The 16,788-nt window shown below is 42.7% G+C and overlaps 1 protein-coding gene across 1 annotated transcript; it reads left to right on the forward strand.

Moving 5' to 3' along the window:
• The first annotated feature begins 1,296 nt into the window (after window positions 1-1,296).
• On the forward strand, window positions 1,297-15,649 carry BRK1 (BRICK1 subunit of SCAR/WAVE actin nucleating complex). Its single transcript, XM_036267487.1, has 3 exons — window positions 1,297-1,458; window positions 14,386-14,468; window positions 14,735-15,649. The coding sequence occupies exons 1-3, from the start codon at window positions 1,341-1,343 to the stop codon at window positions 14,759-14,761; spliced, it is 228 nt and encodes a 75-aa protein (XP_036123380.1). The 5' UTR covers window positions 1,297-1,340; the 3' UTR covers window positions 14,762-15,649.
• The last annotated feature ends 1,139 nt before the right edge of the window (window positions 15,650-16,788 follow it).

Genomic DNA, 16,788 nt, shown 5'->3' on the forward strand with positions numbered 1-16,788 from the left:
CCAAACTGGTCAGGGCTCAACCACATTTTTTAAGTAAAGGGCATTTACTGCACAAATCAGATTGCAAGTATTCCCTTAAAATATTGTCCTTAATTTCACCATCTTAACAAACCAGATATTGCCCTGGCCGGTTTGGCTCAGCGGTTAGAGCGTCAGCCTGAGGTCCAGAGAGACCCGGGTTCGGTTCCCACTAAGGGCATGTACCTCGGTTGCAGTTTGTCCCCGGCCCTGGTTGGGTCGTGCATGAGGCAGCCACTCGATGTGTCCCTTTCACATTGATGTTTCTCTTTCTCTCTCTCTCTCTCTTCCTCTCTGTCCCTCCCACTCTATCTGAACAAAGAATGGAAAAATGTCGAGTGAGGATAAAAAAAAATTTTAAATAAAATAAAATACACTTAAAAAAAACCAGATATTGATATTTTTGGTATATCCTTGCCCTCAAGCAGTCATAATTTTTGCATAATTGCAATTGAAGAAAAATTTGTATTTTGTGTTTTTCTTCAATTTATCCTGTGTTATGTTGCCATGGTGTTCATAATTAGCATTTAAATGACTGCATGATATTACCATAAATGACCATTCCTTTGCTTAGTCATTTCTGACTGTGGAAATTTGTTTTTTGTTTTTTAAACAGATAATGCGACAAAGAGTACCTTTGTGTTTAAAGTGCTTTTTCTTTTCCATTGATTTTCTTAATGAAATTATTAGGTCAAAAAGTTTTGTTTTGTTTTGTTTTGTTTTGTACTTTTTTTACAACTCTATTACTCTTCCATAGCACCCTGAACGCGCCCATCTTGTCCTGCTATTAATTTACAAATTTTCTTCTGAAGGGGCTGTATCAGTTTACAGTATGACCGGCTATTTATGAGCCTATCAATTTCCCCTCACTGGGTATTATCGTTAAACAAACAAACAAACGTGTTTCATTTGATAAATGTGAGGTGGACCATCATGCTGTGTTGTTGAAAGGCATTTTTTAAATGACTCGCATTTAGTGCGGCTTAATCGGTTACGCCTCACTCACTGCTGACACAGACCGTAACCTACGTCTGCAGCAGCTGAGGGAGTGGGTGGGTGACGCGGCCCACGCTCCTCCGCACCTCCAGTGACCGACTACCGCGATGGGTTGGGGGGATCGGCGCGTGCGCACTCTATTCTTCCCGTCGGAGTTGAGGGGACAGTTTTTCGGGGGTTTGGAGCAGGCGAGGATGTGCCGTCACGCAGCCGCACCACAATGCCAGTTGATTCGTGGGTGCCAAGGGATGGGCTGGCGGCGCAGGCGCAAGGGCGTCCTGGGGGATCGGGGCGCCTGCGCAGTCGCTCTTTCTTAGGCAGCAGCCATGGCGGGACAAGAGGATCCGGTGCAGCGGGAAATTCACCAGGACTGGGCGAACCGGGAGTACATTGAGGTCATCACCAGCAGCATCAAGAAAATCGCAGACTTTCTCAACTCGTTCGGTCAGCGGGCGAGCAGCGGGAGGCGGGATGGAGGGAGGCCTCGGAGGCTGTTTGGCCGGGCGCTGAGGAGCTTTGAAGGGACTCTCTCCCGGAGACCTCGACTCTTGCTGCTTTTCTCTTCCTCCTTCAGGCCCCACCTTCCTCCTCCCTCCCTGACCCTCAGGCTCCCCTGGGCAGTCCCTGCAGGGTTATCCCGCTCCACGCTGAGCTCATCGGCCTTATTGCCATCACTCCGGGTCCATTAACAAGTCCTTCCTCTTTGCAGACTAGTCAGGCAGCCCTGTCCACCCTCTGCGTCTTCTCTTCAGTAGTCTTCCTGCTTCCTTTGTGCTCCGCCCCCTTCCAGTTCCCACTTTACCTTCAGAGCGCACGGTCCAGAACGTGGCCGTGGCCGTGGCCGTGTCGCTGCCCTGTGTAAAGACCCGCGACGGTTCCCCATCTCCTTCAGGGTCGGGTGGAAACCCTTTAGGCCGTGCCTTTTACTCGCCCCTTCAGCCTTCTCCTGCCTGTTCCTTCCTGTCTCCCGTTTGCTGTGCTAAGAGTGGTAGGAGGTAAGGTGAGAGGCAAGGTCCAGATCGTGTAAAGCCATGGAAATCTGTGTATTGCTAGTATCTAGCCGGTAGCCGGTGTTCAGTCTGCTTCTAGCAAATTCTTTCCTAGGCATGGCCTGCTCATGACAGTCTGTCCCATATCCCTCTGGACAGCAGGCCTGTAACAGGCTCCCATCCCATGTTCTTCAAGTGTTTTAAGAGGACTGAGCCCTGGGTAGACTTATGTAATCACAGGTATAGGGGTGACATCTAGTGATCTTTTCCAACCCATGTGCTTCTGTTCCACTAATTCAGCAACATTAGGAAATTAAGATTTAACTAGGGGAAACATTCCATAAAGAAATACTTATTTTAATTTAATTTTATTGTTTAATCCTCACCCGAGGATATTTTTGCATTGATTCTTTCACATTGAGTGGGAGGGAAGGAGGGAGGATGAGAGAGAAAGAAAGATGGATGTGCCACACATGGATCGGTTGCCTCCCGAACAACCCCATTTGGGGATCAGACCCCAACTGAGGTATATGCCCTTGCCCTGAATCAAACCTGAGACCGCTGAGCCAAACCTGCCAGGGCTTTAAAAACAAAAGACTTTAAAATGTATTATTTTCTAGCGGGAGGGCTGATGAGTTCTAAAGTCAGAACATGAATTTTGTCAGAAAGCATCAGCAAGAGAAACTAGTTCTCAGTGCAAGACTCTCTCAGGCTCTGTGGAGGACACAGAATAAGAACCATTTCCTGTGGTCAGGATTTCTATCTTGAATATGAAATAATTTCAGAACATTGTTTTTGTATTAATATATTTACATACAAGATGTATAGGACTATAAGTTTGATGTGTCTTGATATGGTGGATTTCCTCACCAGGGATTGGAGGTGAAGGTCATATTATTGAGAGAATAGTATAAATATATGCCAATAACACATGTTTCACACACATAACTTGCTATAGAGGTTGTAGTAGGGAATGGTATCATGGAATCATAGATTTCAAGTATCCTGAAATTTTTTAAGGGCTGAGTAATGGAACATGGTTTAGTGAAGCATAAGTGGGTTTGGAGACAGGAGACTCAAATTCAAAGAGATTAGACTAACTAATTTTAATGAACTGAAAATTTGACAAATATTGACCTGTTTATCCTGATACTCAGATAGTCTGAGTTTCTCAGAGACATTTTTTTTAAAAGTTTCATGCAAAGTCTTTCATTGTTAGTTCTCATAACTGGTTTCTTCTGCTTTCCCAATAATTAGGGAGTTCTTCACAGAATTCTTTACTCATAACATTCCTTCAGAAGAAGGACCAGGTAAGAGAAACCAAAATATTTCATGCTAAGGGATGAAATGGAATGATGACAAGATCATAGCTTTGGATTAGTCTGGAAAGGCAGTGGGAAGTAGTTGGGAAAATCACTGACACACAGAGTTTTAACTTTAATCCTCACCTAAGGACATTTTTCCATTTTTTTGTTCAGATAGAGAGGGAGGGAGGGAGAGGGGGAGAGAGAGAGAAAGAGAGAGAAACATCAACGTGAAAGGGACAAATCGAGTGGCTGCCACCCACACAACTCAACCAGGGCTGGGGACAAACTGCAACCGAGTTACACGCCCTTAGCGGGAACCAAACCCAGGTCTCTCTGGACTGCAGGCTGGTGCTGAGCCATACTGGCCAGGACCAGAGTTTTAACTTTAAAAAGTAGAATTAAAAGACTTCATCTGGTAGGCATAAATATCTGATATATACACACAGAATATCTATGCAAAGTATTAAAAATGTCAGTTCAATCAATGAAGCATCTGGCCTGGTTGATGTGGCTCAGTGGTTGAGTGTCGACCCATGCACCAAGAGGTCACCAATTTGATTCCCAGTCAGGGCACACACCTGGGTTGTGGGCCTGATCCCTGGTGAGGGGCATATGGAAGGCAGCCAATTGATGTTCTCTCTTGTCAGTGTTTGTCTCTCTCTCTCTAAAATCAATAAAGAAAAAAAATATTTTTTTAATAAAAATAAAGCATCTAGTCTGGCCAGTGTGGCTCAGTGGTTGAGCATTGATCCATACAGCAAGAGGTCACCGGTTTGATTTCCGGTCAGGACACATGTCCAGGTTGTGGGCCTAGTCCCCAGTGGGGGTGTTCAGAAGGTGGCCAATCAATGTTGTCTCTCATTGATGTTTCTCTCTCTCTCTCTAAAATCAATAAACAATAATAATAATAATAATAAAGCATCTAAAATAACAAGTCAAGCCAGGCTGGTGTGGCTTAGTGGATTGAGCGTCACCCCATGGACTGAGAAGTTCCGGTTTGATTCCCCTTCAGGGCAAATGCCTGGGTTGCTGGCTTGATCCCCAGAAGGGGGTGTGCAGGAGGCAGCTGATTGATGTTTCTCTCTCTCCCTTTCTCTCTCTCTCAAAATCAATAAAAACATATTTAAAATAAAATAACAAGTCAAACCAGGGCTGTTTTTCAAAATGTAAAAGTAATCTAGCACCTCAGTCCCCTGAATTTGGATTTGATAATGTAATATCCTCATTTTTGAGCACTGAATTATAATATTAATAAATGTTTTTAAAATATGTTTTTATTGATTTAAGGGAGAGAGAGAAACATCCATGAGAGAATCATCAATTGGCTGCCTCCTGTGTGCCCCCTACTGGGGATGGAGCAACCCAGGCATGTGCCCTGACCTGGAATCAACCAATGACCTCTCAGTGCATGGGACAGCGCTCAACCAACTGAACCACACCAGCCAGGGTTTAATAAACTTTTAATTGACATTTATTGATGTAGGTCTTCTTGACATATCACGCCCCCTAAATTTATATAGTGGGTGAGTCTTGCAACTGACTGAAAATTGAAGAGTTTAAGCTTAGTATTTGTAGAGAAGAAATGTCTTTTTTCTTGCTTTATTGGCAAAGAAATACCTGTTCTGAGATTTTATCACATGTGTGTGAGCCATGCCCTGGTTGGTTTGGCTCAGTGGTCAGAGTGTCAGCCCGCAGACTGAAGGGTCACGGGTTCAATTCCTGGTCAAGAGCATGGACCTGGGTTGTAGGTTTGATTCCCAGCCCTGGTAGGAGTTGTGCAGGAGACAACCAATCAGTGTGTCTCTCTTACATCGATGTTTCTCTCCCTTTCTCCCTCTCTCACTTCCACTCTGTCTAAAAATCAATGGAAAAATATCCTCGGGTGAGGATTAAAGAAGAAAACAAATAAACTATTAATTACAAGAATAGAATTATGAAGCAAGATTAAAAGTTAAAGCAGTCTGACTGCCCTGGTCGGTTTGGCTCAGCGGTTAGAGCATATGCCTGCGGTCCCTAGAGACCCGGGTTCGGTTCCTGCTAAGGGCTTGTACCTTGGTTGCAGTTTGTCCTCAGCCCTGGTTGGGTTGTGCGGGTTGCAGCCACTCAATGTGTCCTTTCACGTCAGTGTTTCTCTCTCTCCCTCCCACTCTATCTGAACAAAAAATGGAAAAATGCCCTCGGATGAGGATAAAAATAAATAAAATAAATAAATAAATACATTTAAAAAATAAAGCAGTCTGACTTAGCAGGTATAAAGCTGGTGAAGTTTGGCAATGTCATGATATAAGACAGGCAGAGAAACTGCATAAATCATAAGGATACACTTGAGTATATATTGTCTTGGCATTGGATGACTTGGGATGAGCTTGTGTGGGTTGTATTTTTCTATTCTAAGCCCTTAGCATAACTCCTTAGTTCTGATGTATATCTGTAGGGCTTGTATTGAGTTTATGATAATATGATTGATTTGGTGGTGTAAAGATTTAATAGGAGTTTACTTTGAGGAGACATCTGGAGTGTTTGAAAATGGCAGCAATCCTACAGTCCTCACCCTAACCACAGAGAGTCTGTGTTGACCATGTGCTTTGGAGAGGGAACTGTTTTTCCAAAATAGTCAATGATGTTCTGAACGTCGTTTACCCTGTGATTCCAGCTGGTGAGAGTAGTTACAATCTCTTTGTGGTTTTCTCTTTCAGCATTGGAGGGCCACCTGAACTCAAGGAGTCACATCATAAAGCAGTGATAATGTCCCAACACTAGGCCTATTCTATACTTGAAATTAGTGAAGTTTCTAAAAATAGATTTTCATAGATGATAGTTCTTTATTTTTATTTTTGTTTTCTGGTTCTAAAGCTAATATGTGTGGACAAGTATAATGAAAATTAGCAAATGTGACTATTTTTAAATCTGTTTTTATTCTTTGCCAACAATTACAGCATGCCTGCTTTGACCCAGCTGTGTGTCAGATACTATGGAAAGGAATAATTAAGAATAAATGGCCCTTGCTCTGGCCGCTTTGGCTCAGCGGTTAGAGTGTCAGCCTGCGGTCCAGAGAGACCCAGGTTCGGTTCCTGCTAAGGGCATGCACTTCGGTTGCAGTTTGTCCCCGGCACTGGTTGGGTTGTGCGGGAGGCAGCCACTCGATGTGTCCCTTTCACATTGATGTTTCTCTCTCTCTCTCTCCCTCCCTCCCGCTCTGTCTGAATAAAAAATGAAAAAATGTCTTCGAGTGAGGATTAAAAATAAATAAATAAATGGCCCTGGCTGGTGTGGCTAAGTGGTTAGGGTGCTGGCCCAAACACTGAAGGCTCTTGGACTTGATTCCCAGTCAAGGGCACATACCTGGGTTGCAGGTTCTATTCCATGTGAGGGAGGCAACCAATTAATGTGTCTCTTTTTTTTGTTTGTTTGTTTGTTTAATCCTCATCCGAGGACAGTTTTGCATTTATCTTCAGATAGAGCAGGAAGGAGAGAGGGAGAAAGAGAGAGAAACATCGATGTGAGAGAGACACATCTAGTGGTTATCACTCACACGACCCCAACTGGGGCCGGGGACAAACTGCAACTGAGGTACATGCCCTTAGTGGGAACCAAACCCGGGACTCTCTGGTCTGCGGGCAGAGGCTCTAACCCTGAGCCAAACTGGCCAGGGCTAATGTGTCTCATATTAATGTTTCTCTCTCTCCCCTGCCCCCTTACTCCCTCCCCATCATTCCCTTCGACTCTCTCTAAAAATCAATGGAAAAAATATCCTGAGGTGAGGATTGACCAAAAACAAAGAAAAAATGGACATAGTAGCTACTCTTAGGAAATAAGACTTACCTGTAAAAACAGCCCTGGCTGAGTAGCTCAGTTGGTTAGAGCGTCATCTCGATATGCCAAGGTTGTGGTTTGATCCCTGGTCAGGGCACATACAAGAATCAGCTAATGGCCGTGGCCGGTTTTGCTCAGCGGTTAGAGCATCGGCCTGTGGTCCAGAGAGACCCAGGTTCGGTTCCCGGTAAGGGCATGTACCTCATTTGCAGTTTGTTCCCAGCCCCAGTTAGGGTTGTGCGGGAGGCAGCCACTCGATGTGTTCCTTTCATGTCGATGTTTCTCTCCCTGTCTCTCTCTTCCTCTCTTTTTCTCCTACTTTGTCTGAGCAAAAATGGAAAAATGTCCTTGGGTGAGGATAAAAAAAAAAAAAATTAGCTAATGAATGCATAAGTGGGTGGAATAGCAAATTGATGTTTCTCTCTCTCTCTCTCTCAAAATCAGTGAATGGAAATTTAAATAACTAAAAAGACTTACTGCAAAAACAATCCAAGAGAAAGACTTGCTCTGGTCAGTTTTGCTCAGCGGTTAGAGCATGAGCTCGCGGACCAATAAGCCGCGGGTTCAATTCTGGTCAAGGGCACGTATCTCGGTTGCAGTTCATCCCCAGCCCTGGTCAGGGTTGTGCACGAGACAACCAGTCGATGTGGCTCTATCATGTCGATGTTTCTCTCTGTCTCTCTGTCTGTCTCTCTGTCTCTCTCCTTCTCTCCCACTCTATCTAATGATAAATGGAAAAGTGTCCTTGGATGAGGAATAAAAAATAAGTAAGTAAATAAATAAATAGAAAGCCTTATTTATTAAAAAAGAGAGAGAGCGAGAAAGACTTGATTTTTGTAGGCTAAGGCTATGTGCCTGAGTTCAGAGAGGATGCTGTCTGGTAACTGGCATTTGTCAGCAATCATAACATATGCAATTGTCCCTCCTATGCACTGTTTTGCTTTCTACAGTTTCAGTTATGGTCAACTGTGGTTTGAAAATATTAAATGGAATAGTCCAGAAAAAAAAACAATTTATAAGTTTTAAATTGGGTACTGTTCTGAGCAGCATGATGCAATCTTGCTGTCCCCTGCTGTTCTGCCTAGGACATGAATCATCTCCCTTTGTCCAGCATCTCTACACTATATATACTGCCTGCCTATTAGTTACTTAGTAGTCTGCTGGGTTACCAGATCCACTGTCATGATATCACAGTGCTCATATTCAAGTAACCCTAGTTTTATTTAATAATGGCCCCAAAGCATAAGAATAGTGATGCTGGTAATTCTGGTATGCCAAAGAGAAGCTATAAAGTGCTTGTTATATATGGTCAGTAGCCTAATGCCACAGCACAGTGCCTGCGTCATTTACCTCACTTCATGTCATCATATAGGCATTGTATCTTCTCACATTGTCACAAGAAAGATGAATATAGTACAATAAGATATTTTGAGAGAGACTATATTCACATAACTTACTGTTACAATTCTTCTATTTATTATTAGTTATTGTTAATCTCTTGCATGCCTAATTTATAAATTAAACTTGGGATGTATTCCTCATGGTTAAGGGGGGACTACTGTATATACCATCAAGCACTCTGATGAGGACAACTGGCATTTTCAGTTAACATCTGATGATAATATTCACATAAAATGCATTCTGGATTAAGATTTGTTCAACTGCTAAACCCTTTTCCTGTGTTTTGTTTGAACCAGTATGTATTTAATGGGATCTGAAATATAACCAAAATTTTTGGAGTTGAACATTTTATATTTCTCAACAGTGCTTATTCATGTAGGCCAATAGCATTGTGTTGTCCTTGGGTTCTGATTCATTACCAGATTGACAGAACAGAATAGATACGCCATCCAGGAAGGAACCCTCCCTCTCACTACCCTGCTTCCTTGGGTATTTTGGCTCTTTTTTTTATGGGAAATAACAGGTTGTCAGTGATAACATTCATGCTGTTACTGAATAGCATACATGATGTGCCTTGAGCTTCTGAAAACCAGACTGAAAGAGACTTGGTTCTGTTGGGCAATCGTGGCAGTGTATCCAGGAAAAGGAGGGTGCTGCGGTGTTCTACTCAAGCTAGAGCTGGGAATTAAAAGAAGCAGTACTGGCCTGGCCAGTTTGTCTCAGCCGTTAGATCATTGGCCCTCGGACCAAAGGGTCACAGGTTTAATTCTGGTAAAGGCATGTACTTCAGTTGTGGCTCAGTCCCGTGCCCTGGGTAGGGTCATGCAACCAGGGTGAGGATTTAAAAAAAAAAAAAAGAAGAAGAAGTATTAGTAGTACAAGAAGATAAAAGGACAAAATTGAAAAGAAGAATGAGCCCTGGCTGGTTTGGCTCAGCCTTAGAGTGACGGCCTGTGGACCTAAGGGTCTATGGTTTGATTCACAGTCAAGGGCACACAGCTGGGTTCCAGGTTTGTTCCCCAGCCCCAGTCGAGGTCATGCTGGTTGCAACCATATCGATGTCTCTCCCTCACATTGGTCTTTCTCTGCCCCCCCCCCTTCCCTTCTACTCTATCAATGAGCCCTGGCTGGTTTGGCTCAGCGGTTGTAGTGGTGGCCTGTGGACCAGAGAGTCCTGGGTTCGGTTCCCGCTAGGGGCACGAACCAAAAAAAAAAAAAAAAAAAAATCAATGGGAAATATCCTCAGGTGAGGATTAACTAAAAAAAAAACAAGGAAAAGAAGAATGAAGATCCCTGACTGGTGTCTCTCAGTTGGTTGAAGCTTTATCCTGTGTACCAAAAGGTGGTGGGTTTGATTTCCAGTTAGGGCACATACTTAGGATGTGGGTTCAAACTCCAGTCAGGGTGTGTATGGGAGACAACTGATCAATGTTTCTCTCTCACATCAATGTTTCTATTTCTCTCTCTCTCTTTCCCTCTCTCTCTAAAATACAATAAAAACACTTAAAAAAAGAAATCTGGCAGGTGTGGCTCAGTGGTTGAGCATTGACCCATGCACTAAGAAGTCGCCGGTTCGCCCTGGTTGGTCGTGCGGTGTGTCCCTTCACGTTGATGTTTCTCTCTCTCTCTCTCTCTCTTCCTCTCTCTCCCTCCCACTCTATCCGTACAAAAAAAAAATGGAAAAATATCCTCGGGTGAGGATAAAAAAAAAATTATAAAAAAAAAAAAAAATAAGTCGCCGGTTCAATTCCCGGTCAGGACACATGCCCAGGTTGTGGGCCTGATCCCCAGTGAGGGGCATGCAGGAGGTGGCTAGTTGATGTTCTCTCATTGATGTTTCTCTCTCTCTCTCTCCCTTCCCCTTACTTTCTCTCTAAAATAAATAAAGGAAAAAAATATGTTTAAAAAAAAAGAAGAAGAATGTCCAGCTGGTATGGTTCAATGGTTGAGCATTGACCTATGCAACAAGAGGTCTCTGGTTTGATTTCTGGTCAGGGCACATGCCCAGGTTGTGGGTCAAATCCCCAGTGGGGGGCATGTAGGAGGCAGTCAGTCGATGTTCTCTCTCATCAATGTTTCTGTCTCTCCCTCTCCCTTCTTCTCTCTCTAAAATCAATAAAGAAAAAAAAATTAAAAGAAGAAGAATGAAGAATGTTCAGAATAAGCAAATCCATAGAGAAAGAAAGATTAGTGGTTGCCAGGGGGGAGGGTAGGCCGAATGGAGAGTGATTACTAATAGAGGTTTCTTTATTTTTTAAATTCTCACCCCAGGATATGTTTATTGATTTTTTTAGAAAGAGGAAGGGGGAGAGAGAGAGGTGGATGTGAGAGAGAAATAACAGTTGGTTGCCTCCCTGTACGTGTCCCAACCAGGAATCAAACCCACAATCTAGGTATGTGCCCTGTCTTAGAATCAAACCCACAATTTTTTGGTGTACAGAATAATACAACTAACTGGGCCACCTGGCCAGGGCACTAATAAAGGTTTTGATTATGGAAATGTTATAAAATTTCATTATGGTGATTACTCCATAATTCTGTAAATATTCTAAAAGCTATTGAATTATATGTTTTAAGCAGGTGAGCCTTATGGAATATAAATTATCTATCAATAAAGATATTTTTTCAGCCTTGGCTGGCTTGGCTCAGCGGTTAGAGCATCAGCCTGTGGTCCAGAGAGACTCGTGGTCAGTTCCTGCTAAGGGCACGTACCTCAGTTGCAGTTTGTCCCCGGCCCTGGTTGGGTTGTGCGGGAGGCAGCCACTCAATGTGTCCCTTTGACATCGATGTTTCCCCCCCACACTCTATCTGAATAAAATAAATAAATATATTTTTATAAAAGAATATAAGAGTAGCAGTGAATATGGATGAAAGTGAAGGATGTAATATGAAACAAAAAGAAAAAAATGAACTAGAAAGTGGAAGAGTCGTGCTGTAAGCAAATTTTAAGGGATGTAGGGAATAAATTATAGCCTCAGAGGCTCAGAAAGTTGGTAGCAGTGTGCGTTGAGACATTGTGATGGGAAAGAGTATCTTACTATATTGGGCAGTGAGGTAATGGGTTTTGAACTCAGCTCTGCTATACTTTTGTCCTGTCAGTGACCCGTGATGTATACTCCACTTATTTGACCCACAACCTGGGCCTTGGTTTCCCCACTTATAAAATTAGTGGAGCCCTGGCCAGGTAGCTCAGTTGGTTAGAGCATCCTCCAGATATGCCAAGGTTGCAGGTTCGAATCCCAGTCAGGGCACATGCCTGGGTTGTGGGCTCAACACAGTAGGGGGCAGCCGGGTGTATGTTTTTCCTCATCTCTCTCTGTCTCCCTCTTTCTCTCTCTCTCTCTCTCAAACTAATAAAAAAAAAAAAAAAAAGTGGTGGGTTCACATTAGAATCAATCTTTTGTTCCACTAATTTATCAGAATCTATCATTTTTTTCAATAAACATATGTTCCAGGCTAGACCCTAAGGTTATAAGATTAATAAGAGGCAGTGTCTGCCTTGGATTAATTCATTCTATGGGGGAAACAGATGTGTAAATAAATTATGAATTACAAGTACATAAATATCATTTGGCCCTGGCCGGTTTGGCTTAGCAGTTAGAGCGTTGGCCTGTGGTCTGGAGAGACCAGGTTCGGTTCCCGCTAAGGGCACGTGCCTTGGTTGCAGTTTGTCCCTAGCCCTGGTTAGGTCATGTGGGTGGCAACCACTTGATGTGTTCTCTTCACATCGATGTTTCTCTCTCTCTCTCTCTCTCTCTCTCTCTCTCTCTCTCTCTCTCTCTCTCCGTCTCCCACTCTATCTAAACAAAATATCAAAAAATGTCCTTGGGTAAGGATAAAAAAATATATATATATATAATTTGGTTTTGTTGCATGAACATTTTCTCCTGTCATTAAATATTCTTCAAACTGATATTTTTTAATAACTTATTTTTTGTTGTTATTAATACCTGAGGATATTTTTCTATTTTTAGATAGAGAGGAAGGGAGGGAGGGAGAGAAACATCAATGTGAGAGAGACCCATTGTTTGGTTGCTTCTCACGTGGCCCTGGCGAGGGCCAGGGATCAAACCTTCAACTCAAGTACTTGCCCTTGACTGGGAATCAAACTCAAGTCCCTTTGCTCTGCAGGCCGAAGCTCTGACCACTGAGCAAAACTGGCTATGGCAAACAGGTAATTTTTAATGGTTGTTTTAATAGTCTCCCATAGATATATCATACTGTACCAAAGCTTTCCTAAGTAATAGTGGTGAACATTCTTGTTTGTTAAATCTTTATTCCAAAGCAAGAAATAACTGAAGACCAACTATATAAGTAACTTACAAATTAGAAATTCAACCATAAATATTTAGATAAATAACAGAAGAGGGAGAATTATATCCATCTGGCAGAGACCTCTCAGAGTTCAATTTGAACTGAGCCTTGGGGGAGAATGTTTAGATGAGTAAGATTTGGATATGATGAAATGAAAATTGAGGCAAGGTCAGGGTATAGGAAGATTTGTCTCAAAATGGATGCCAAAGTACCTTTGCATAACAGCCAGGGAATAGATGAAAAGGAAGGTTGTGAGATAAGTGTTAAATCACTGAGTGGGAGTGCATCTCCAAGAGTGGATATTTTAGACTTAAAAATGGAAGATTACTGAGAGATGACTGAACAAGTGTTGGAAGTGGTAGGAAATAATTAGCATACCTAGATACCTTTCTCTCCTGTGTGTTGAGAGTAGTTGTAGAAAGAATAGTCAAGTAGTTTCTGTTAGAGAAGTTTGCAGAAGAAAAGGTATTTTAGGGAAAATCTAAGTTTCATTTTGGGTGAGATGTTGAAAGAAGGTTGGGAAAAGTAGAAAAGGAATTTTGTAGATGGAATGGAGGCTTGCCAAGATATTTGATGTTCAGGTTTTCTCTGATTCTGAAAGGCCTGCACAGATATTGATGAAACATAAGTGCCCTCCTGGAGCAACAGTAGTGATGTGGCTTCCATTAGCTTAGAAACACTGACACCTTCCCTTCTCCCCATAGTCTCTGCAGTTTTCTTGCCCTCTGCTTTTCCTCCCTATTGAGATTATTTTCTTCCTCATGTCATTTTTCCTCTCTTGAAACTCTTAGTTTACCTATTAGCAGATAGTCATCTGTACAGCCTTTGGTCTATTAGTTTTTTATTGCTGCCATAACAAATTACCACAGATGTAGTGACTTAAACCACATAAATTTATTCTTTTACAGCTGTGTAGATCAGAATTCCAACACTGGCTCATTGGGCTAACATCATGATGTAAGCAGGGTGCCTTCCTTTCTGGAGGCTCTAGGAGAGGATTTGATTTCTTGCTCATTTGGTTGTCTGCTGAGAGCCACTCCCAGCTTCTAAAGGTTATTTGCATCCTTTGGCTTATGGCCCCCTTCCCCCATCTTCAAAGCCAGCAATGGCAAGTTGAGTCCCCTTCGAATATCTTCTGCCTTTCCTCTTCCTTTCTTGTCTACATTTATGGGCTTGTGATTAGATCGAGCTCATCTAGACAGTCCAGGATCTCGAGGTTCTTAACCTTAATCATATTTGCAAATTCCCTTTTGTCATGTAGGATACATATTCACAGGTTCCAGGGATTAGGATGTGGACATCTTTGGGGGCCATATTCTTTGCCTACCACATTTGGTAGAAAGTTGAACAAGTCCACTCTAAGCAGCTGTGCTCCTAAGGTACTTCTCACCTTGTTCTCTCCCCTGCTTTGCCAACCTGCTCCCATTTGTACTCTACATGTTATATCACCCCTCTTCTTCAGCTTAGGGATGTGTGTGTGTGTGTGTGTGTTTATGTGTTTATATCTGGAATTACATTAATCCTGAACATCAGTCTCCTTTTACCAGATATGTCTTGTCGTTCAAGACTCGCAACACTAAATGAGAAATTGACAGCCCTTGAACGGAGAATAGAGTACATTGAAGCACGGGTGAGTATGATGGCCAAGATGCTTCCTCATGAGGCTGGGCAGTGGCTGTGCAAGAGAGAATGCACATTTCTACTTGCTAAAATAAACCTGGACTCAGAAATAAGCTTAGAAAAGTTAAAGTATCTTGCCTGGATTTGAACCAGGTTTCTGAGACTCCAAAGCTATTTTCTTTTCTACTACTCCCTACTACCTAGGATCTAAAATAAGATTTTTTAAGACCCTCTAATCCTTTTGAATTTATCTAATTGTCAATTTTCCTTTTATAGGTGACAAAAGGTGAGACCCTCACCTAGAACTGTGCCAGGCTGCTGCTGGGAAGTTGCTTTACAGAACATAAGCCTACGTGGGAAAGGTCCCAGCAGCCTTCAACTCCTTCCTCTCTCCTTAAAGAGCAACAGGGCTTATTCTTGTTTTTCTTTCTTCAAAAATGTGGCCTTTGGGCTCTGCCATGTTGATCTGGCAGTGTGATATGGCATGTGGGGAGAAGTCCAGGGGAGCTCTTGAAAACATTAGATATTTTACCTTTTCAGTAACATTTTGTAAAACTACTTGTCAATGTATTTGAGGCCCTCAGAGCCAAAAGCCTGGGACTCTTTGTTAAGGTCCTCCTCACCTCTCTCTTTTCCTCTCAGGCTTTCCTTATAGCTCTCATTGCCTCTGAATTGATTCCATAAAGTCTTTGTCTCCTCCCTACCTTTGTTGGGGGGTGGCAGACAGTCCTGGCTTAGACTCTCATGCCATGGCAAGGTAGCTGCCAGAGAACATTGTTGCTAACCCACTAGTTTTTTTTGTCCTTCTGGAGAGGTCAAGGCCAGGCCCCTACTTGGCTTGAAAGGACATTTTCAGATTTTTCTTTCTATCACTTGGGGTGTCTGCCTCTGATATTTCCCTAATAAACTCCTCAACTTTATCTGACTGCTGTGATTGTGGTGGGAGAGGAACTAGAGATGGGACTTCTCTATTCCACAGAAATCTGATGTGTGGAATTATTATTCCAACATGAAACTTTCAGGTGTAGCTGCTTGATCAAAACCTAGATGGCTTACCAGCCCGAGCCCCCATATTTGCACTTTGAGCTGACTAATTCATCCTGGGAATCATTTGGTCATACAGCAGACATTTGCCAAGTGCTTACTTTGTAGGTATGTTATGCTCGAATAAAAGATATGGTGTTGAATCAGGCGTGATGCTTACAGTCTGTTGCAGTACAAGCATTCACACAATTTAACCACAATCCAGGGTTTAAAACCAGATTTTATAAGGTGCAAACCAAATGTCTGCCTTTTTTAAAGCAAGTAGTTTAAACAGAAGAGTCTAAAACTTTTTATTCTAGAATCCAAAGCTTTCTATTAACCTTTGCCAACCTTTTTCAAAAGCTTATACAGTCACATAGAAGTCGATCAGTACTGTCCTTTTCCTTTTCTCAGTCCCTCCCATCCTACCATGCTAACACTACAGCTCTGGGTTTATGAATTGTTCTCCAATTTAATGTCTGCATCTTACAATATACATGGGCACCTTTTCTTATACTGCCCAGCTGATGCCTTGAAGGCAGGTAATCAGTAAATACCAATTGAACTGACTTATAGAACTCAAGCTGCTTTGCACTTTTAGAACCCTTGCTTAGACCTTTGGAGGACCATTTTAGATGGTACCTTCATTTTATTCTTTTTTTTTTTTAATCCTCACCCTAGGACATTTTTCGATATTTTGTTCAGATAGAGTGGGAGGGGGAGAAAGAGAGAGAGAGAGAAACATCGACGTGAAAGGGACACATCAAGTGGTTGCCACCCACACGACCCAACCAGGGCCGGGGACAACCTGCAACTGAGGTATGTGCCCTTAGCGGGAACCGAACCCGCGTCTCTCTGGACAGCAGGCTGATGCTCTTACCGCTGAGACAAACCGGCCAGGGCGGTACCTTCATTTTAAAATGGGATTTTACAATGGAGACAAAACACATTTGCTTTGGTAAGTGCTGTTTTGTTTTGTTTTTTATCCTCACCCGAGGACATTTTTCCATATTTTGTTCAGATAGAGTGGGAAGTGGGGGGGAGAGAGAGAAACATCGACGTGAAAGGGACACATCGAGTGGTTGCCACTCACACGACCCAACCAGGGCCTGGGACAAACTGCAACTGAGGTACATGCCCTTAGTGGGAACCGAACCCGGGTCTCTCTGGACCGCAGGCCGACGCTCTAACTGCTGAGATAAACCGGCCAGGGTATAAGTGCTGTTTTTAGAACATTCTTGAGCTCAACTGTAGAGCATTTTTACAGTCACTTGACTTCATTTTATTCATAGTATCTCTATCTAGAA

The sequence above is a fragment of the Molossus molossus genome, unplaced genomic scaffold, assembly GCF_014108415.1.
Source record: "Molossus molossus isolate mMolMol1 unplaced genomic scaffold, mMolMol1.p scaffold_m16_p_18, whole genome shotgun sequence".
Lineage (NCBI taxonomy): Eukaryota > Metazoa > Chordata > Mammalia > Chiroptera > Molossidae > Molossus > Molossus molossus.

Coding starts and splice junctions, on each gene's coding strand:
- BRK1 (XM_036267487.1), top strand. CDS start 1,341: ATGGCGGGACAAGAGGATCCGGTGCAGCGGGAAATTCACCAGGACTGG. Junction 1,459..14,385: donor AGACTTTCTCAACTCGTTCG/GTCAGCGGGCGA, acceptor TCCTTTTACCAG/ATATGTCTTGTCGTTCAAGA. Junction 14,469..14,734: donor TAGAGTACATTGAAGCACGG/GTGAGTATGATG, acceptor TTCCTTTTATAG/GTGACAAAAGGTGAGACCCT.